This window comes from Colossoma macropomum, unplaced genomic scaffold (assembly GCF_904425465.1).
Source record: "Colossoma macropomum unplaced genomic scaffold, Colossoma_macropomum, whole genome shotgun sequence".
Classification (NCBI taxonomy): Eukaryota; Metazoa; Chordata; class Actinopteri; order Characiformes; family Serrasalmidae; genus Colossoma; species Colossoma macropomum.
Window position 1 is genome coordinate 4,326,985 of NW_023494797.1, and position 24,511 is coordinate 4,351,495.

The 24,511-nt window shown below is 37.6% G+C and overlaps 1 protein-coding gene across 3 annotated transcripts in view; it reads right to left on the reverse strand.

Annotated features, from left to right (window-relative positions):
* adcy7 (adenylate cyclase 7) overlaps nt 1-24,511 on the reverse strand; it is a 99,558-nt gene that overhangs the window by 30,275 nt on the left and 44,772 nt on the right. For all 3 annotated transcript variants that reach the window (XM_036584069.1, XM_036584070.1, XM_036584067.1), the window contains exons 3-7: nt 22,109-22,659; nt 13,257-13,454; nt 12,174-12,338; nt 10,632-10,781; nt 3,862-4,019 (exon numbers count right to left, since the gene is read on the reverse strand). In XM_036584069.1, the coding sequence (XP_036439962.1) occupies nt 3,862-4,019; nt 10,632-10,781; nt 12,174-12,338; nt 13,257-13,454; nt 22,109-22,273 (836 nt within the window). In that variant the 5' untranslated portion in view covers nt 22,274-22,659. The remainder of the gene's footprint in view (nt 1-3,861; nt 4,020-10,631; nt 10,782-12,173; nt 12,339-13,256; nt 13,455-22,108; nt 22,660-24,511) is intronic.

Consider the following 24,511-nt stretch of genomic DNA (forward strand, 5'->3'; position numbering starts at 1 on the left):
CATGTAATGCAGACAGCTGTTATAAAAGTGAATACGCAGCAGCGTTAGCTTAGTGCTAACGTAACACTGAAAACCCCTTTAGCAGAAACTGGCATTATCTTTTTTTTCTCTGATACTAAAACCTTGAGTATCAGCCCGTATCAAGCCAATATTTTAAAGCTACTAAGCTATAAAATGAGCTTTTTTCAAATGCAGCACATATTAGACGGCCATTTAAAGGTACTATGCTCAAACACTCCTCTACAGAAAGAAATATACAGCCAAGTACCTAAAAAATCTGCAGCAATTTTTGCTCAAACTCCTTCAAGAAAGAAAAAAAGGATATTCAAAATAATGTACTTAAATTTATTTACAACAGATTTTTACTAAAATTTTTCAACTTAAATGACCAAAAGCTCATTAGCGCAACAAAACACGATACGAAAATAAAATTTGTAACAACATTTACCAACTTTTCTCTCAATAAATAAATAAATAAATGAATAAATAAATATATACTGGTTAATAAAACTAAAGAAAAAAAAACAACTAAGATTCATTTTAAAAAACTATTTGCAGTACCTTACAGAGCTCCAACTGATCTACGAAATTATATAAACATTGTTTATCTATGTAATAATTATGCCCCCATGGTTAGAGGCAGTTTCGTAAGAATAACCCTGCTACTCGTTCTGATGTTAGCGCTAGGCTACTCACATCATGTGATGTACTTTACTAAGCTGTAAGTTGCGGCAAAAGTAATTCTGTGATATTTCAGGCTATATATATATATATCTGCTACTATTGGCCCGATACCGATTGGTGCTACATCCACTGAACTGCTTATTACACCATCATTACAGTCTGCAATTTACACGATTGCAAGAAAAAAAGACAAATGTCGACCTTTTGCACTTTTTAAAGACAGAAATGGAAAAACTACTTCTTCAAAAAAAGAGACACAGCAGTGTTGTAGAGACAAACCTTGGTATCCATAACAGACAGCTGAAATATGTATAGCAATAAAAAGAAAACTTTCAACGACTTTTACTTAAGAGGGTCTATTTCCCTCAGTATGTCTGCAGTCAGGTCACGTAAGGATGGCAGTGATATGAGCAAGGCAAAGAAAACTGCCTTAAACGTTTTTACGAGGAGAAAGTAGTAAGAAGTAAGGAGGTGTAAAATAACATGTTTTGTTTCATGGTTTGTGAAAAAGAAGTGTTTGACTTCAAGAAGGCAGAAATATGAGCTTCATAAAGGCAGTGTTTGTGAAAAAGCTTTCAGAGGTGTACTCACTTCAGGCTTTTGGATTCTCTCACCTCATAAGATAGCTCCTGAATGTACACACAGATAGGCACACACCCACACACAAACACAGATGCAGACCTCTGAAATAAACTTGCTAAGCTTGTAGTCATAAGTTCAGAGAACCATTCTCTCTAACAGCAAACAAATTCACGCCATCACTTACGAAATGAGCAGGTCTAAAACAGGGTGTTCTCAGAGCTCAGGGCTGCTAAACTAAATATACTATGTACATCTGAATAGAGAAAGCAGTTGCACAGCTCCACAGCCCTATGCTGTCGAGCTTTGTACCCCACTAGCTGACACTTGGCATTGGGCATGGTGACCTTAGGCTTATGTGTGGCTGCTCCAGTGCGTCACATTCTATTGGAGATGCTTTTCAATGGAGATTATACAAGCTGCATATGCGCAACTGAATGCTTGTGTCAGCAATGGGTGCACCTTGAAGTCACTCATTTAAAGGGTATCTACTGGACAGTAGAGGTGGACAGTTAGAGGTGGGTTATATGGGAAAAAATATAATATCACAATACTTCAATGCGTTTTCCTCATACAAGATACGTGTCACGACAGTTTTTCTGACATTTGATTGGTTAGAACAGACAAAAGATCCAGAAGTGGCACCTTTAAATACTATCAAAAATTACGAATACAGAGATGTTGCACATCTTGTACTGTGAGTAAACAGGATTAATTATGCTCTCTTTGTAATGAAACATGCAATTGGTCAGTATTTTTTTAAGTAATGACAATGAGGATATGCTCAGAAAACCATATTGTGGCACAATGTGATGTATTTGATCACAATAGTTATACTGTAATTTGGTCCACTCCTACATAAATAATATATACATTAATGAGCCAAAACATTATGGCCAATACCGCTGATTATCTTGTAACAACAGTGCGTGTCAAGGTCTGGCATATAATAGACGGTGAGTGAACAGTCCTGGGACTGTGGGATGCAGGAAAAATGGGCATGAAATATAAAGGGTATGAAGACCTGAGCAACTTTGACAAGGACCAAATAGTTAAGGCCAAAGTGAAGCAGCTCTAAAATGACAAAGCACGTGGGGCGTTCCTGGTCAACTGTGGGGAGTACTGACCAACAGTGATCTGAGAAGGGACAAACAATGAACCGGCGACAGAATATTGGGTGCAGTCTTTGTGCTAGATACCACAGGGCACCTTTAGAGGTCTGGCACAGTCCATGCCTTGGAGGGTCAGAGCTGTTTTGGTGGCACACGAGGACCAACAGCATATCAGGCAGATGCTCAAAATATTTTGGCTCATCAGTGTATATAACTATTCACAAAACACCATTTATGCAGAGGTAAGGGTTTATTTTTTCCATTTAAAATTCAAATCCACTGAAAATAAAAATATTTAAATTAAGAATTAATCAAAGAAATTGCAAATTGCTTATTAAATGAGAGAGTTAATTAAAAATGCTCTTTAAAGCCCTGTGGACCCTATACTGTCTCAAAGAATCAAGCTGGACTAACTCACAAAATAGGGTTTGTGAGGAGTCTCTAAAGATCTCCCAGACAAGGATCTCGGACACCTCAGTGCATGTGCATGTGTGACAGTGCGGGTTTAACCTTCTGGGGTCCAGGAACTCACCTGTGCATCAAACTCTATGTTTCTAATTAAGTTTCTCTATCTTTGTGATAATACAGTACAGAAATACAGTTCAAACATTTCCTGAACCTGTAGAGTCGCCCTCTCCATTCCGTCTTATTACGAGATCGCATGTGACTCACATTCAGAGGTATGACGTTATGAAGAGGGGTTGAGATACACGTCATCTGTCTCTCAACATGTGTGGATTTGTGTATCCATCTACAGTTTGAAACTGAGCAAGGGACACTCAGGAAATTGTTAAGGACTGCCCCAATAATATTTTATTCAGTCCACTTTCACATTTGAAATGGCGTGCAAAACGTTTACAGCCGCTAAAGTTGCTGCAGCAGTTTTGGAAAGTAGCAAAGAAGGGAGTATTTTGATATGAAACACATGGGTATCATGTCATATGCAAGTGCCTTTAAAGGCAAATTTAACAAGATATTCAAAAATTGAGAAAATGCCCTTAAACCCCAAAGGGTTAAATGCTCTGGCAACCAGAGATTTAGAGCTGAAAGTGAGCTCTGTGTCTAAATATAAAAACTTGCCCGAGAACCGGATATCACAAGCATGGGACAGAGGAGAGTAAATAGATATCAAACACCCTCAGGGGTCAGTGGTTTGGAAATGGAATTAATCTAATCACTGTCCACTAATGAGGGTCATGAAGAGCACTTCATGGACACAGACACTGGGCCAGTCAGAACAAGGAGGTGATCAGAAAGTAAAACTACGAGCGTCAGTCGCTGCAGAACAAAAGTTAAACTGAGACAAAAATCTGTCGCACATACACACAGCTTTCATTTCCTTAAACAAAACAAGCTACTCAGTTTTTCCTCACAGTATCTGACCGAGACATAAACACATAGTAAAGCCTATGTGGATTGATATAAATCAAGATAATGAGACAGTGCATGTGAGTTTGCGCGTGTGTATGTGTGTATACATGTTTACCTGACGTTCTCGTGCCTCTTGACGTAGAGACTGTGGAAGTTGTTGTCTTTGACCAGTCGCTGCTGTGCCTCCTTATCTTTGCATTTACAGCGCTCCATTATGGCCAACTTCATCTCCATAGAGATATACACCGGCAGTACTGACTGCAGCAGATTTTCCTGACACACACACACACACACACACACACACACACACTCCAGCATCAGGCAAAGTGGAACAATCTCTGGGGTATACAAACTGCAGAAAGAGGAATGATCATTCGGTTAGAGAGGACAGTCAGCCTAAAACCAAGCCTTGGTGTACTAGATCATTTTTTCATGTTTTTTTTAACAATTTGAAAATGCCAATGCCTTTTCTCTACACTGTAGATTTACTGACAAATTGGCGATAGAAATCAGCCAACTGCCTGGAATAAAATGTCTAAACATTTTCTGGTACACCTTTACAATAATACTATGCATATTAAGGGTTTAAAGTTATTTAATTAGCACTAAATAACAATAATAAACTAAAATGTCTGATATGCTGGCAGAGAAAGCTTGTAGAGACTAAACGCAGACTAATGTACAGATTCAAAATAACAGCTAATGGGCTTATGAGGTAGAAACACTCATTTGTGCTTTGTAATATTAATCTCATACCATTGTCATACTAAAATATGCACCATTGTATTAAAAGCAAGGGAACACTAGATATGTGTTTAAGTCTTATTTTTTTAAATTTTAACATCTCAAACTTTCAAAACTAAAATTATTGTCTCTGCCTTTCTAGAGTTAAAGGTTATTAATTAGGTCATAAACACCTCATTATAACAAACAGAAATGACAACTGAAAGTAAGCTGTTATGTCTGATGAATATGAATACCTTAGTTTCTAAGACAGCCTGCCATTTCTATAGTTTAAAAGTACCAGCTTTACGTAGTAGGAATATTAACAAATAGAGCAATAGAAATGGGTTCAAAATTACCTGGAACAAAAGATCACATTTTTGGAAGCACTTTACAATAAGACAATAAGTGTTTAAAACTACTTTAACAACACTAGAAAGGGTAGAATTCCATAACTACTAGAAAGCCACAGAGGTCAGCCTGACTGAATTTTACATACTTATTTATACCACAGCAGAGAATTATTTTAAAAACAAATATGTGTGGGCTGACACACAGCAAGAAGCCAGACTATAGCTCAATCCCAAACTGCATACTACCATATTAAACAGTATGCTAAAAAATGACACCACAATTAGCAGTGCATTCATCAGAGTATTATGTACAGAATAGCTTTATGTGGTTTAAGATGCAGTCTTTAATAACCTGTAAGGCATTCAACACTGCTGCCGTTCCACTAAAAACACTGTTGATCGACTTCCTCACAAGGGGTTCAATCATCTTCATTAAGTAACTCTCTCCTAATCACTGCTCAAATGTTTGCATCTTGTTGTCCAGACACAGCATCCCATTCACCATATTTACAGCCAACCAAAGCTAAATAATGATGATGGGACTGTATGGCATAGCCTATATTGTCTTATCTATTCTATCGTACTGCTACTGTGTTATTCTGTCCTGGGTCATTCTTTGTGAACTATTTAAGAATTCTTTTCAGGCACACTATTGTAAAAACGCCACTAAAATAACATCCGACTAGCTCACGAAGTCTAAAGACATTCTCTCGTATAAGGTCAAAATGACTGCTATTGCTCTTACAAGGTAGAAACGCTCTAATTTCTGGGCTTTTTAATATTGATTAATAATGTTATACTAAAATATGCACAAATTAACTTAGGGAACAGTAGATATGAGGGTTTTATTTTGTAAAAATGATCACATAAATCACATAACACAAATAAAAAGGCCAACAGTCCGCTGCTGTATCAGATGAATATGAATATCTGAGGAAGCTGGGGGTATAATGCTGACCGATGGAGAAGACAAAGTAAGGATAAGTAACCGTCAAGATCTGAGGTTTAAAAGTGTAGGGCTCACTATTTGGCAAGCAACAGGTCACTGTTGCACTTTTTGTGTTCTGTGTTTTAATTTTTTTTTTAATGACCTAATTAATAGCCATTAGTATACTAATTTTAAAATATTCATAAACCCTTTATTAAGGGTAGTCTTATTGTAAAGTGTTACCACTTTTTTCTTCTCCTACAAAATGTACCAGTTTGGAGACGCAAGGTTTTGTTACCACAGTGATACACAACATGTATTTCCCACCAAAAGACTTTCACCAAGCATCATGGAAAAAAGTACATGTGAGAGCATAACAAATGGTTACTTTTAAGTTCATTAGCAACACAAACTATTTGAAATGACCCGGTTTTCTCTTAGTCTGGCCAAAAGGCTAGTTAGGCCTGCTAGTAAGGACCAAGATAAACAGTCTTACCAAAGAGAAATTACATTTTTAATTTACCAATTACACAAGAGGCAAATGAGCATATTGTGTAGTTCTCTTAGCGTAGTAAAGATCTTGGTGAGTGATGCATAACCTAACGTGGCAAAAAGTAACATGGATATTTTATGTAGTTAAACAGATTCAAGTAGAATGTGCTTTCTGTCATCCTCAAATATTCCTATAGCAAAGTCATCTGGAAATTCTGACAGGAACCAAACAGATATTTCTACATTTCACTCTTTAAAATTGTGTTTGTACCCTGAAACTAACATTTTCATCATATGTGTTTTGATTACAGAATTATAGTATGTAAGTCAACAATTTCACACATTATTTTAATTATCTTGTTGGTACCTGTTTTGAAACAATGAACTCACAGAAAGAGCTAGTGAGGCTAAAGTTTAACCTCCACAAGGCTGTACACATGTCCCTGAATAAACAAAGAGTGTCCATATTCTTCTATATAAATTTAAAACATATTTTGGACATTTTAATGCACAGAAAGGGGGGCAAGATCACAATATTTATCATTAGGCAATACACTTTTCTGAGCATAATGCGGATATCCTCTGGACTTCAAAACACATAACAATGACACGTTTTATTACAAGGAGAACATAATTAGTACTATTAATTAACTAACTAGGTTTAATGCAGTGTATGTAAAACATTCAATAAAAACTATTGTATTTATAATAGGTTTTAATAGGTTTTTTTGAGGCACTACTGGATCTTATTTATTTTACCTCATCAAACCTCAGAACAATGAAATATTGTGATCCATATTGTGTATGTGTGTGTTGGGAAACAGCCTTGAAGTATCATGGTGTGATTTTTGCCATATCATCCACCTCTTTGCACAGATTCTTTAAAAACATAGAACCGATTTCATGTAAATAAAACTGGGAATGACTTTTCACTAGTGAGTTATTTTACTTATTTAGGTTAAAAGGCTTGTCTGGTTCAAGTGCCAAGAACTGTATTAAATTATCTGTGTTTGCACTGTGTTTGATTTTTTTAACCACTGTTACAACTGTCCTCTTAGTCTATTTTAATTAACCCAATCTATGAGGTAAATTGGAACATCTGCACTCACCTTTGGCTGAATTGTTCAATGTGTATTATGTTTGTATAAAAAAGCATGAATCTTTCTTAAATACTTCTAAAATTATTTAACAAAAAAAGTGTTGTTGCACCACACTGTCTCCTAAACAATTTTTGCTCTTCAGTAACAAGGACTTCTATATCCAATCTATAGCTACAGCTGTGGAATCAGCAAGTAAATGTCATTATTCACAGCATAGATGTTCCTGGAAATGGTGGCTGTAGACAGAGCTCCTAGTGACATGATTTGACAGTGCTGGACAGCTTTCATCTTTTTCTTGGAAAAGGCTTTGTTGCTGCTGGCACTGTTGCACCATCTTACAGACTGTAAGCACTCCTTTGTGCCCATTAAACAGCAAAGACAGTGCGTGACCATTCCCTCATCATGGAGACTTTGCAAACTTTCTCTCTCTTCATGTGCGTCATGCATGAAATGTCCTTTAACACAATGGTGGCGGCTGTGCACGTAACAGGAGACTAACAGATCTTATCCTTCGGGAGAACAGAGGTTTTCCTTCACTCTCACTGCTACTTGTTTTCTGAAGACACTGTGTGTGGTTGCGCATGCGCAAATGTCTGTCTGTAGTTACAATACAATGGCGTTTTACCTGTACTCGTATGCAGAGGGACTTACACAGGGCCTTATAGTCCATATAAAAGAACCAAAGGCACAGCAGCCCAAATTTGTTAGGTTCAGGAATCTATTCCTGGGCATTTTGCTGTATTTGATATTTTGTAATGAAAGATGCAGTTCAGTGTTCTTCAAGTAATGATTATGTCCACAGTATGCTCAGAAAAGTGTACTGTGTCATAATTTATCATCATAATATAAAAAACGATGAAATATCATCATACTGCCCACCTCTACAGAGGGAAATATGGGATCTTCTAGAACAGACATGTCAAACTGGGGACCTTCCAGGCCAAAGTGCTAAAAATCAAATCATTTTCACTATACACAACACACAAATTATCACATTATTTAGTTTTTTTCTGAGGTTTGATCAGTTGGAACATACAAAAAAGCCCTAGTAGTGCTTCAAAAAATGCTATCAAAAACTAATTACTGTTTTTTACCCAGTTAAACAGGACTATTTATGCTCATTTTGTAATGAAAGATGCAGTTCAGTGTTCTTCAAGTAATGATTATGTCCACAGTATGCTCAGAAAAGTGTACTGTGTCATAATTTATCATCATAATATAAAAAAAGATGAAATATCATCATACTGCCCACCTCTACAGAGGGAAATATGGGATCTTCTAGAACAGACATGTCAAACTGGGGACCTTCCAGGCCAAAGTGCTGCGGAGATCAGCGTTTACCCTCATCTATCACTCTGAATTCAGTTCATGAAGGCCTTGCTAATTAGCTGATGAGCTGAATCAACTGTGCTTAATGAGGCAATGTGCTAAGGTCTGCAGTGTTTTGGCCCGCGAGGACTGGAGCTTGACACGTGTCCTAACCCATTCTGTTCTACTTAGCAAGGTTTCAGTGTCTTCTTTCAGAGATGTCACATATACAGTGACAATAACAACAAACAAAAGCTTAAGATGCAAACGTATATTTTAAATGAACAACAAAATCCCATACAACACCTAGCTCTGTAACCAGGAAGGCCTAGCTCCTAATCAGTTGCACTGAATTAAACAGCAACATCTAAAACAGCATTCAGTGGAAATCAGAGCTGCCAGCCAAAGTTAGAACATCATTAAAAAGCACAACAGAACATACTAATCCACATGAATGGCCCTTGCTGGCACTTAAACAGACAAAATCCTGTAATAGACATTAATACACCATCTGAAAGGAACAAAATGAGACTGGAGCTGGCATCACTGATTCTGTCTTATGACTTAATTATCCTGAATTTATTTTAAAAGTAAAATACTCAAGCAAGACAGCAAACAAGGCTTATAGTTAGAGCATAAATATTTTCATTAACAAAGTAAATTCATTTAGAATCTGTTGTAGCAGCAATTCAACTGAGCTTTTATAGTTTGATACACGAAAATCTAAATATACACATTTATTTTTTTTTAATTATTTAATATCTTAATGTATTATGGAAAATACATAATTTCAGCTATGTTATAACTTATCAATCAATACATTGTGTCCAACTGAACAACAGACAAGTACAAAACTAATGCACCTAATGCCCCATTTTCAAAACAAAGGTGATTAAAATAACCCAAAAGAAAATATTCAAACCTGATATCTCCAAATACTACTCTCCAACATATTTGACTCAAAATTTCCTTAACATTCTGAAGGATATTGCTTTAAAAAACTTTTGAGATAAAAAAAAAGTTTTGAGATAAATTCCAATATCAAGCATGAAAAAATGTACTGAAATGGTGGAAAGAGACAGGCCATCTAAAAGAGAAAATGCAACAAGTCTGCATGCCTAGACAACTTCAAGCTGTCATACAAGAGATATGCAACAAAGCACTGATCTAAATAAAATATTAAATACTGACCTACCAAAGCACATTAATGTTGCTCCACTATTGTTCAAGTACTTCTGATTGCTTTACTTAAAGGTACTAAAATGGGAAACTGTATTTACATACTACAGCTGAAAAGGGAGAGTTCGGTACATGGAACTGGCATACCGTTGTTGCCTCCTTCAAATAAAAATCCTGAATTTGCAAAAGAGGGTGGTAAAACGGTCCAATTCCAAAAACTGTTATGTAACAGTCTTGATTCACCAACATTTACGCCCCCAAAATTTACACACCAGCCCACGCTCAAGCCCAGCAGGAAACAACAACAGAGCAACAGCAATGAAAATGGCAGACTACTTGCAAAAATTGTACTGTTCCAGGCTGTCAAGGGATGTCGGCACCTTTTGTACTCTTCCCAAGGAACTGAACTGTCAACAAGCATGGCTGACATTCGTTTTTAAACAAGACTATTCGCCAGCTTCTTGACTGAATGTTCCGTTCCACTTTAAACGCTAATGAACGCAACTGCAGCACCATTTAAGGTGATATGAAAACTTTGCAAAACAAGCTGGCACATTAAAAGCCAACTTCAGGACAACTTTAATTCAAAGTTATTAATTTCCTCTGCACATTTCACAGTTTCTCAAACCTTGGACAATACTGAGCAGGCTTCGCTTAGCATTTGAAGAGAGGGGCAGTTCCAACTTTATTAGCATCACAAACCCAACAGCAACCTGTAAGTAGCCATGCTGTGTGCTTTAATACGCTTTTTGACGGTTGAGGCCAGATCATCTTAAATTGAAAGTTTCATATGAACCAGTACCTGCTGTCTCTTCTCGATCTCCAGTTTCATTCGGATGCCGAGGCAGCGAAGTGTGTCCTGGAAAGTCTGCCTGAGTGCTTTCTCCATCAGGACCTTATGGAATGCTCCCACTACACCCCCACACAAAAACACTACAACATTGGAGAAGAGCTAGTGAGGGGGAGAGAAAGAGAGAGGGAGGCAGAGGGTGAGAGAAAGAGAGATTACTATATAAAGTATGTGCCAATACAAATGTATCAATATCCCTGCTGGTTAAACTGGCCAGCTTCTGAAAGATCTGCCACTGCCTCCTACTCCACTCCCACACTGTAAAAATATCTTAAGTATAATATATGTAATATTTCTCATTATGAGAGCTTGAAGAACACTGTGGTGACGCTTAGCCTGGCTAGCAGTGTTTTGCTTTGTATAACTGTGAGCCCCTTGCCTGGTCCCTATTTTCTTAGAGTAAATGTTTTCTTTGCAAAACCATGTGTTTTTGTGCTGGTACATGTTAGCCTGGCACGTTATTTTTCGCTCGTTTATGCTTACTGTCAGTGGGATTCACTTAGTTTCTCTAGTTCTGTAGTTAAGCACCAAGCATTCAGTCTTGTACAAAAGCAATTTCATTGTTAACGAATGCTTCCTGGCAATGCCGCTTCCTTGCCAATGGCAAAATATAAGATTAAAAGATTATTAATACAAAGAATAATAAGATTGTTCAACTTATTTTAAGACATTTTTACTAGGGATGTGCATTCTCACTATTTTTGATACCCAAGTATCCCTAAGAGTTCATGAATGGATACTTAAGCACAGAGAAGGAAAAAGAAAATAAAAACACATTTACTTTTTAGGTGACAGGACTGGTGTTAAGGAGCTAAAGAAAATTATTAGCTTTATTATTCAAAAATGGCCCCGAAAAATCAGAAAGATTTTCTGCTCCTCAGTGGACGATGTGCTAAAACGTTAGTTTGTCAGAGGACTATATTTTCACTGTTTCTGGGCTGAGCTAACATCAGCTGGCCTCCCTATTTCTGTCCTCTCAGTCACATACTTAACGTGTCCTTGTCAATGTGCCCACTTTCAGGCACTTGTGTTTCACAGCAGCAAAGTGTAATATTATAAACATACGTGCTCACAATTTCAAACGAAACTGGCACATTTTATAGTCCTGTTAAAACTTAAATTTTAAGTTTCACAGAATTGTTGGTCTATATATTGTGTCTGTCTTTTTTCTCTATGTGTTTCTCTATTTTCTCTCACTTCATTCAACCATTATTTTTTGAAACAAGCAACATCATCTGTCAGTGCTTTTGATAACTACACTTTTTAAAATGACTTAAATGTCAGTAAAAAATGTATATAAGTAGGATGAATAATCTTATAAAAGTCTTTTACTATTTCATAAGAAATAGATAAATTGCCTTCATTTCAGATTCATTCATTTGCCAAGTTGTCATTTTTGCTGTGTGCTCATCCCCAATACTAGCTTCTTAATAAAAAAAATCCTTCACAATATATTGTCCCCAAAGCAATTGGTAACAGACAACATCAGATTACCTGACTGATGAGGTAAGGTCTTGGTTGGGCCTTGTCCATGCTGACGTGCACTGAAAGAACAATAATATGAGAGACGGAGGAGACGATGCTGAGGATGACAGCATAATACACCTGGAAAGGCAGCAATGTGAACACCGTGATGATGATGAAGAGGAAGAAAGGCACCTAAACAAGAGACAGAGATACCTCAGTTTCAATTCCAGTCTTAGTTGGTTTAAACAACTTCATCTCTACCGCACAAACAGTGGCAAATCTACAAACTAAAACTGTATTTTACCCCAAGGTAAGACTTTTTAAGCAAGTACATTAAAAGTAGTATTTATATGACAGAAATTTTGAGCATGCATTATAAGTTATGGAATTTGTGCATTTTAACAACATAGCTTTCAAATTTCACAATGGTGTTGGATATTTTATGGTTAAAAAAAAGGAAACATGGAAGGCTAAACATTTGTTTACTGCATGCAGCTATCATAAAAAGTGATCAGTACACAGCATCCCAACTTTTTTGGAAATTCTCTCTATACTCCACAAGAGAATAGAGCCTGTGTCTTTTCAGTTTAGTTTTAAGAAGAAAGCACAGAAAAACTCCTGCAGCCATCAAAAGGCTACTGCACACTGGGTGAGAAACACTGCACTGCCAGAGGGTTTCATGCACTGAGTAGCAGATAGTACAATGTGCAACTACAGCATATAGGAAGTGTCGCAAAGAAGCACTGATAAAAATCAAGCTCAAGCCCGTTGTACACTCTTCTTGCGTAGATTTAATAGAATAAAACTTTCCAAATAATGGTATTATTCGAATATTTTTAGAATAATGCCTTAAAAACTGATATCAAATATGACTGAAATGCCAATACATTCCATTTACAGTTCTGCTTAAATGTCAGCATTTCACTTTACATGAGATGCACAATCAGCTGCTTGTGTCCTGACATTCTCTTTCTACATCACTTGTTAAATCAAAAAAATTATTTAAAATTTGTAGAACAAGAATAAAGGAAAACTTTGATTCAGATTTGCATATATTCCAATAACCTCAACCATCATTAGTCTGTGTGTGAGAAAGTTTTTGTGCATTACCTGGTCCCAGGGCTGAATGAGATCATTGCTATAGATGAAGGTGAAGCCCATACTGAGGTGTGCGGCCCACACTACTAGACCCAGCAGCATCGTCCATCTCTGAGTGAACGCCTCTGCACACACCAGCAGGAACACTGCCAGAAACACAAACAGCGCTCCGCTCACCACACCTACAAATGCAACGTGGTCATGCACACTCTGAAAAGACACACAAAGAAAGACTGGATTAACAGTCAGCTTTCCAACAACAATGCACCAGTTACTGCATGTGCATGTGTGTGAAGCCAGAAAAAGGACTTTTCACAAATAAAACTTAAATTTGTCAAACTGGTTTTCCAACAGAGAGGATATTTATAAGTATATGCTAAATGTAAAAAACACTGTATATGCATATGCTTCAATATCTTAAGAACTTTGTTTGAGCCTGACCCAACCCCACCCACAAAGACATGGCCCTGACAAAATTCTGCCTGAACCAGACCTGAACCGTACCATCATCACCCAAAGCACGTGTCAGGCTCTGGTCCTTGCTGGCCGAATCACTGCAGACTTCAGCACACTGTCTCCTTAAACACACCTGATTCAGCTAATTTGCAAGGCCTTTATGAACTGAATTCAAAGTGTTAGATGAGGGTAAACGCTAATCTCAGCAGCACTTTGGCCCGGAAGGTCCCCAGTTTGACATATAATAGAAAAATAAACTATTTCAGTGCAACAAACATAATATGTACTAAACATATAAATTAAATATTAATGTTCTTTTGGCTGCATACAGTTCTTGTCCATTCGCTGCTTTATATCCTGTAGAGGAAGAATAAAGTTGCAGGTAAAACCTGTTAAAAGTGGTAGCGGCAAGAACCCAAACATGAAATAAGCTCTGAAGGGCTATTAGAACAGCAACTGGTTCATTTAAACCCACACACCATGTTGTTTACATGATCCTTGGTCACACATGGGAGAAGAAACAGATCTTTGCCCTTAAATGCAACTACAACAGACCAGCAATGTGCATCAGTATGTTTTCAAACTACTATAAAAATGTCTTGAACGTGACCATAATCTATTAATTTTGCTATTTTTTAATCCATCATCTTTGTTGTAACAAAATCTTCCTATCTCAGAAATGGCAACATTAAGAAAGGTTTTCCTTCTCCTATAACTTCATGCAAGTTATGTAATATTAAGTAAATAGAAGAGATTGTATTGCATTTGTGTTGATGAATTCGTCACACAATGCAAAAGGCTGCTGGTGTTTTCACATGGTATAACAACCAAAAAGGGAGGTTTTAATATTACAGCAATACTATAAGCTAATGTTCTGTTCACTTCTGCTGCTGTTAATCTTTCTGACTTCATACTCTACTTATCCTAGTATTCAAATATTGTGTTATGTCATGTATGGTGTACTGCTTTCTATGCCAGTGGCAAAATAAAAAAATCATTTTATGCAAATTCATTTTATATTTATGTAGCATTCTGTTCTGATACAAAGTACAACTGACTAACATTAAACAGTAGCCATAAAGACCACACATTAGGCTCTGGTTCAAAGCTCTGCCCTTAGTAATTACATATCATTCCGGCTCTTTCTGTAATAAAATCATAGACCACACACTCACAATAACATCTTCTACCTGGGCATTATTTGCAATGGTTTAACAATGTAGAGGTGGCCCTTATATAAAGCTATATAAGGCTGCGCCCTAGAACATCTCACTATGTGGGCTCCACTATGCCATGAATCTTAATGGTGCTTTCCATTTATTTAAACAGTCCAAGCACTCTCAATATGCTCACTCCCTGAACTCCTGGCTTTTTCTGAAGTGAAGTGGTTTAACTGAAGAACGGACACATGCTTTATTATATATACAGATTCCTATCCTCCTACAAAGAGTTACTAGTGAGAAGAGCAGTTAAGGGTTTACATAGACCATGAAACACACACACACACGATGGCCTGCCTCTTTTCCTCCCACGGCCGATAAGCGTTGAGTAAGACAGGGTTAAGAAAGTTCACACAGACGGTGTATCACTTAACTGAGAGTGTGAGAGATGAACAAAAGCATTACACAAACTGGAGCAGTGAAAATATGCAACACTGGGCTTCTGTCCACAGCCTACTGTTTTTGTTTTTTTGTTTTTTTTAAGTGAAGAAAGGAAAAGTGGCATGGCAAAAAGCGTGTACGCGTGCACACACACTGTTTGGACAGTGAGAATGAGAAAGAAAAGGAATGCACGATTAAAAAACAATAGCAGGAAAATGCCTTGTGAAAGACGAACTGATAGACATGCCAGAACCTGCCAATGATAACGCTTCAAGTTCCATTACTTCCTGTTAAAAGATACAAGCATTTCCATTAGCCCTCCCACCCTCCCAAAGTATACACTCTGGAAGGATATCTGCTCCAAAAACCTGTCGCATAACAAAAGCTTTTATCAGCAGCAAGATACACAGTTACTCAGCCTAAATTTGTGAGCATGGTCCTCACACTACACATAGATAAAGCCTAAATTGCACAAATAATGTATGATGATTAGTCAATCATTCTTCATTTAGACCAGAAATACATCACGCAAGCACGTGGATGCAGATGAGCTAGGCAGACATGGTTTCGCGTGTTGTTGCATTCTAAAATGTGCAATGATGTAACACCTCATCATTCTGATAAAATAAAGTAGCACGTTTAGTAGACGTGGGTGTTGGGATAGCAGTAGAACCCACTCTGGTTTTTCCTCTATTGTCCCCTTGAGGATGTTTCTGGCCTAACTCTTCATTCTTGATATCTAGTATCCATAGGGATGTGCCCATTCAGTTTTGCTGTTCTTTAAAAGAACTCATATCCTACACTGTCCTTAAAGTTTATTTCTCAAAGGTCTCCTTATGACATTTGTGTGGTTTTATGTATCAAACAGAGTCAGAATTAACAGTTACATGACCAGTTTTTCAACACCGCTTAATCCCTTAGAATTAAACAAGCTGTTTTTGTTACTATACCTTTAAGACTGATACATGTACCTCTGTTCTGACTGGCTGCCCTGTATTGTGCCTTGTTTAAAAAATCTAGGCTGAAGCACTCTTTGTAAAGTGTGAATGGGGGGCTAAACTGCTGTAGGCTGAATACGAGGACGTACGCAAGTACAATGGTGTTGTGATAACTGTGAGAAAAATCCATTTTTTCATGACACAGACTCTTTAAATGTTAGGTTTGGACTGATACCAATTTGATCCATGTTCTCGTTTTCATAGATAACAGTGACACCATTTGGGTAACATACTCTAGTCTGGTGATTTATGTGCTGCACATAATGCAACATTCAGGAATGACATGTAGGTTATGTACCTGGTGAAGAATGACTGAGTTATCACAGTAAAAGCCCCCAGTTACAGTAAAAAATCTTCTACCACCACTTAAAAAATATTTATTTCATTTATTTTAAGCAAACCATAGCAAGACACTAGTATTCCCATGTGTGAGCACTGGGTGATATCCTATAATACTACATAGTACTTATGAGATTGTTCTAAAAAATCCAGCCGTTGAGCTGTGCTGCTTTAACGCACTCAGGGGGGAGGCACATTATGTCAGGCAAACAAAATATAGTTTGTGTGACATTCACTATTCCGTTCTTTCTTACCAGATTAACTAGAGTCTCATGGCCAAATTAAAAATGACAATGCATAACTTTTACTGAATTGCAATTTTATGCTATTTTACTTGACAAAGATTAGCCTCAATTCACACACTATCATTGTTTGCTCTCACACCCGCTTCAGTCCATCACAAAGACAAAAGATAAAAAAAGACAAAGACAAAAATGGTCTGTAAATGCTTTGTAGACTTAAAAAAAAGGGAAAAAATAAACTCACTACAAACACCAAAGCTTACAATCTATCAGCACCAATGAACTCACTCCAGCACTGCTCCTGTCTCCCAGCTCTAGTGTCATTAGATTAGTAGGTTGTGCAATGTTATAGTCATAACATTTATTCATTCAAATTTTGTTACAATATCTTGAGAATACTGAATTGCAAACCCAGTAGGGATGTGCATTCCGACTCGTTTTGATATTCGAGCATCCATATGAAGGGATATCCAGTTATCAGTAAGGAAATAAAAATAAGGCCCAAAAAAAAAAAGAAAAAGAAAAAGAAGAAAAAAATAACAGACTTTGGCCAAAAATAATGTAGGGCTGTGTGCGTATCTTCTTAGATGACTGCACTGGTGTTGAACAAAAATATAACAGAGGAACGTTTTATTACTCAAAAGCAGCTGTGGGAAACTGACAGGTTTTGCGTTCTGGATGAATAATGGAGGCTGCTGATATAACCTGATGAGCTAACAAAAATAACCAGTGCCATGCTGGATTCTGATGAGGACTTCTTGACAAGATATTTTCACAAAGTATTTTCTCCTTAGTGGATGATGTGCCAACATGTTATTTTCCAGAGAATTATTTTTCATTGTTTCTGGACCTAGCTAACATCAGCTAGAGTATTAAGCCTAGTTAGTGATACATCTATGCTATCGCTGCCTTCTTAGTCTCTCCAATGTGTCCTTGTTGACGCAATCACATTCAGGCACTTGTGTTTTGGAGTAGCAAAGTATAACATAGTACACTGACTTGCAAATATGAGCAAAACCGTCATGTTTCACGAAATTGCGGGTCTGTATATTTTCTTGATGAAACGTAACGGATACCTGAACAGTGATTTTAGTATTATTATTATTAATTATTAATACTGGCTCCTTGGACAGTTAACAGAGTACTTGATTACACAGATACACATATACAAATTGTAAACAAAAACAGATGTACTGAGGTTTTATGATTAAATTGGCTATAACTTCCTTATTACTCAAACAATTTTCCCTAATTTCTTTTTTAATAACTGTCAGACATTTCTGCATGCTGCTGACTATTTCAATGTTCGATTTACATGGTGCTACATTTGTGTAAACAAACAGTGGAACATTTCACAGATCTGTCATGGGAGAGTGGGAGAAAGTGTCTGGAGAGCTGTTTTTATCAGCTGGAAAAGCATGGCTATTTTGTATAGTCATAATTTAAGAAAGAAAACTGATTATTTTTAGCTGGTGACGAGCGCTCGGCTACCTCGTTACAAATGACATCACAGTATTCAGACACCAGCTAGCGATGACTGGATAATCAATTGTAGTAGTTTAAGGGGTGAGCCGCAAAATATCTAACACCAGACAAACAGAGTCCTCCTTTTTGGTATGTGTAAACTGAAAGCGGTGCTTTTGTGTCGTGTTTGATCTACAGTATCATCAATTCTCCGTGCTGTGTGAGTGACGGAGCGCTGCTTCAAGTTAGCTAGCTGCTAAAAACAGCTAGCCTGGAAAGCTAGCGCTCTCCCGCTCTCCAATGCCTCACAGCTTCCTCAGTTTACTTTCGTTTAAATCAGGGCTGTAATTTACATGAACCCACTTCTTTCTTTCACTTTTGTTGCTTTGGAATGCAATTTAAATATGACTGTCCGAGCGCTGTAACAGCACTCTAGTTGTGAGGATTGTGATTGTAATTTAACGCTGCTAAAGCTGGTTAGGATGTTAGGAAAGAGGTGAGTTCGCTGTAGGACAGTATAGTTACACCACTGACCTCGTCACTCACACTCGGTCACAGGAGAACAGGTCGCCGGTCGCTCCACTCAAACAGGGAATGTATAACTCCGCGTTTTAGCCGTTGCTAAATACTCCTCTTACTCGTAGCCCCCTCCCTCTCTAATCATGTAGAAAAACGTCCTCTCCTGGTGACAGCACAGAAGTGTCGCTTTCCTTGCAGTAGAAAACGCCACCAAGGCTTTCGCTAGAATGTGGAGGTGTGAGAATGGTGTATTATATCGAACATGTCGTATCGTTCTATCGAGGAAAAGTAATATCGCGATAATTATTGTTATCGTTTTATCGCCCAGCCCTAACTGCACCTAGTGTTAAAGACTGACAGCAGTTTAGCAAGAACATTAGTAGAAATAGTCACACATTGGCAAACCCATCAACGGGTGAATTGTTTCCTAGCTTCATGCAAATACAAAACACATGGCATGTAAACCCCCAAAACACAGTAAGAAGGCGCTAACCCAATGTGAGGATTCCAGATTGGATTAAGGCAAGTTATGGATGGAACTACAATGTGCATTTATTCAAAACTATAGTATAACTGCAGTTCATATCAAGTTAAGATACCCCGCATAGGTTATAAAATGTAATAAGCTTAATACAAAATCAGAGGAAAAACAATTATGCCAACAAGTTCTCTGAGTTTTAACAACATGGCCATATCTATACATAAACACTGCACTTGAATAGAAACATTAAAAATAATAAAGAAGCTAATTCGAATGGGTCCTGTTAGATGTTCACATCAAATTATACAAAATTTTATCAGTTTAGACCCATCAGAATAAGTTTAGTAGCATTTTTCCTTTTCATACTCAATTTAATTATGGGCACGAATAGGTTAACCTAACTATATTTGAAGTCACGCTGTATGATTTTTCTCTCTTTTCAGACAGGGACTGATATCAAAAAAGTTATTCAATAATGGCTTAGACATAAATCAACTGAAAGAAATGTAATTATTTTCCATTCCTTCTTAGAACCCAATGAAGGCCATGAGTTCCATCCTTCATGCCTCAATACAGACCATTTTAGGGTGATGTTGACTGACCTCGCTTGAACTGTAGCATGGTGTAAATGTACCTTGAGGCTCCAGACTGAACTGACAAAGGTTTATTGCTGTAGTCTACTTAGAGGGCAAAGAATTTTTTCTCCTACGTCCTTACCCACAGGTTGGACAATTCAACAAGTGTGGACAAAGCGTGTGGCTTTCTTAAAGAAATGGCACAACTCTGAAAATATCTTTTAGGACAAGACTAACTAAAGACTAGTCTGAATATCTGGAAAACTGATCATTATCATTATCATTATTTTATCATTTTGTAAAAACAATGTAGCACCATACTTCAAATCATTTATGATAATCTAAATTTCAGGACTGGTCCAAATAATTTAAATACTCATGTTCTCCTTTGTTATGTTGGTATTTGGTTCTCTATTTTTTTAAGCCAGAAATTGCAGCCAAAAATCAATTTCATCAGTACACGTCTTTAGACTGAAAACTTGTTAATAATGTAGGCTATAATAGAAACTGCAGCTCTTGTGATTTGGAAGTTGCACTCTTTCAAACTGCAATTTTGATATATAAAAACGATTCATTTTTCAGCACTACCTCGAAGTGTAATCACATGCGGGAGCATTTTAAATGAGTAGATGATGAAAAATGCTCAGTGGAAGATGTGCAAGAAGAGTATGATAAAGCATGGAGGCATGATGTTTGATGAATCATCTCATATACATAAGTATAGTGATCAGGTAACACTTTCTATGAATCCTGTATTCTTAATGTTTTATATATGCATTTATAAGCCAATATATAGCATACATATCACCTTATAAAATCAGGCATAAGCGTGTATAATTGCTCTAAAGTAGTTATAATTACATGCATAACACTTTATGAAGCAAGACTATATGACTTCATAAAGTATATATCTATTCAGTTAATAGTTAGCTAAAAATTCTGTCAAATTTAACACTACATGTAGTTATAAGTTATGCTTTTTGTTGTTTTTTTTTGTGTGACTACTACAAAAAAAATGCTCAAACGCTGCTTCATTTTAGCCAAGTTGGTAACAACGGGTCTGGGTTTAATACAGGAATTATAACAGAACCTTGCTGTATAAGTGCATTCCAAATCAATATTTACAGTATTCTTATGATCAGATAGTATAATGCATTATGAAACCTAACATTGTAAAGTCATTCTCTTGCTTTATAAAGTGTTATGCAAAAAAATATAACTAGTTATAATTAACTATACAGGCCCACTATATGCATTAAGGTACTATGCATGCCAAATAACACCTTATAAATGCATAAGGACTGTGAACATAGGATTCATAGGAAGTCATACACTGTCACGTTGCTGCATCAGGTACAGTTTTACAGCAGCTTTAATACCTGATAGCTCAAACTGCAGATCCGTTTATTGTGACATATTCCCAATCTCAAGCTGTCACTATATCAGAGAAATGTCTTCAATACACATAGTTAGTACAGCGCAGGAGCTGCTCTGCAACAACCACACCAGCAAGATCAACACATTTTAGTAACTTATTATTGTAAATAGAGTTCACAAGGCCGTAGAAGTGTGGGATTGTGGGATTTGAATGGATCTCTATGAAGTTTATGCTTTACTCAAGCACAAGCGGAAAAATAAATGTGACCAATCACAGCGGGTGCGGACTGAAACACTAATAGAAATGGAACCATAGCGGGTTTGTTAGATGGATGACTAAAAATGCTTCAAACTAAGGGTGGGCAACATGGTAAAAAATGTAACACCAAAACACTTAAAGACATTCTCACGATCAAAAATGAAGTAAAATGAGTACAATGATTTTTATCCTATTTTACATAATGCACTGCTCCAAATCCAATTAAACAAGACTAATTATGCTGTCTTTGTAATGGAAAAGGCAGTTTTACAGTGTTTTTTTAAGCACTGCCATAACATGCTCAGAAAAGCATACCAGAACATCATTTATCAATCTAAAATGTCATACTGCTAACCCCTACCTCAAATTATTGTACTATTGTGTTTTTATGAGCAATTTTGAGAATGAGTATTTCAGTACTCCTTTGGAAAGATCAACAAATATTGAAAGTCTGTAAAACGTTGTTTATGCTGACCCGGCTAAATTGAAAAGCAACTGTAGTGACATATAAGTGAGAGTGGGATGTGCAAGTGTATGCATGTGAATGTCTCACCAGTTGCAGGCTAAAGAACAGCACTAGCAGGGTGGCACATGTGAGAGCACTCAGTCCGAGCAGCAGAACCAGAGGCTGGTACTGGCTAATGCAAGAGAACTTCCTATAGAGTGCTTCTTGTTTCACCTTCTGCTCATTCAACAGGTACTTCCCTTTAGCTGGCATCCTGACCAATCACAACACAGCAATCAATCGGCGCAGAAAAACACAGCCTGTCCTCAGCAAGGGTGCGGATATACAATTATCGCCATAGAAACGCTGTGCATGTGTGCGCGAGTGCCTACAAGGTTCCAGTGCACAACATCGGAGTTCTCCCTTTCCCTCTCTGAGGCATAGCGCATGCTACTCTCAGTCTCTCTTCTTTTCTGCTTGTTTGCTTTTGTCTTCGTTCTTTTTCTCTCCTCTCTCCTTCGGTGATAGTGATCAGAGGGCTGAGTCCTTCCCAGGGCTGGAATGGAGAGATCTGGAGGTTGCAGTGTTGCAGGCGGGAACAGTGAAGGATGAGGGCAGTCAGGATGGTCGTCAAGGATACCTCCAGGATTCAGAAATTCCTGAAAGAGAAAGAGAGAGAATGAATCAGTGTACCGTCAGAGGCGGAGCAATGGCGCTTTTTTCTGCCTTTGAGCACTTGCTTTTGTCAGTATGTCGTAAAACTTCTCCATCTCCTTCTACCCCTCTACCACCCTTGTTTCCCTATGCTTCTGTACACACACTCAAACTCACACACCACATAAACACTCAAGACGGTTGAGGAAAAAAATACTCAAATAAGTAGTAGATAAAGCAAATACACTGAAAGGAACTTCTTCACTCAACACTGCTTACTACAGGCAGTTTAACACGATTAAAGTAGTGCTATTTTGTCTGTGCACTACTTTTACAGCACTCAGTTACAATTCAGTGTGAAAAGGAAACCTACAAACTTTATCATATGTAACAGTTCCCACGCTGACTGCTTGTGTGATTTTGTTAATAGTTAAATGTTGCTGACATTTGGCAGAAGCAGTTATGGACAACAGCCATGAACATAGTCAGATTGACTAATTAGAACAGGATCCAAACAAATGGCCAAATGGTAAACAGTGAGAGGGAGGGGAAAAGAGAGAGGGAGGGGAAAGAGAGAGAGAGAGAGAGTTAGAGAGAGAGAGAGAAAAAAAGAGGGAGAGGAAGGGGCAGAAAAATGAAAAGAGAGAAAGAGAGAGGGGGAGGGGGAGACGAGGAGCGAGAGGAAGCAAGAGAATAACAGCATTCAAAAGAGAAAAGAGACGGAAAGGAAGAGAGAGAGAGTAAGAGATAAAAGGGAGAAAGGGAGAAAAAAGGCAGAAAAGAGCGTGCAAGAGAAAAAGAAAAAGAATAAGAGAGAGATGGAAGAAAAGAGATTTAGGAGAAGAGGGAGAAGAGGGTGAACAGATATCAGAAAAAAGAGAAAGGGGCAGAGAGGGAAGAGCATGAAAGAGAAAAGAGGGAAAGGAAGACAGAGTGCAAGAGAGAAAAAGAGGGAAAGGGAGAAAGAGAAGGGGAGAAAGAGAGCTCAAGAAAGAAAAGAGAGAGATGTAACAGTGTAAGAGAAAAGAGGAGGGAACAGAGAAAAACAAAAAGAGAGAGACAGAGCAATCCACAGTATATGAGAGAAAATAGAGGGGAAAATGGAGAGAGAAAGAGAGAGAGAGTAACAGAGAGAGTGAGAGAGAGAGAGAGAGAGAGAGAAAATGAGAATGAGAGAGAGGGGGAAGACAGAGAGAAAGAGGGAGTGCGAGAGAGCAAGAGGATGAGAGAGAGAGAGAGGCCCTAGGGACACACAATAGCCTGCCAGCTCTTTCAGTACAGTGCTTGCTATAACAACTCAAGCCAAGTCTATATCAGTCTGATACGCTGAGCAGCACATGCACGTATAAACACACCCCTCTTCTTATGTAATGCAATCCAAATCCAACACAATCACAATCAGTCAACACACAGAGAAGGAAGTATAATGATACACATGGTAAAATGGAATAAGAATGATGTTGATATCCAATTACTGATGATAATCTGCAGTGAGACACAGAGAGAGATGTTATACAAACAAATATTAAAAGTGAACGAGAAAGAGAAGGAAGAGTCCACACCCTCTCAGAACCAACAAACCTCATCTCGTTCACTGAAGGAGGACCAACAGCTACAGAATCAACATCTTAATCCACACTAGGACTGTAAAACATGCACAGAATATCATATGATAGTCATAAATGTAAACACATTTCTGGACTCTCACTCTGAGAATGATCTAATTTATTGATCACATACGTTTTGCAGTCAGAATGAGTGATATAATGCTATGATATTGTTGTCACAAGACATTACGTCACAATGAATATGCAGTAGGTCTGTACTTTCACAGTACTGACGTACTGCATGTTTCAC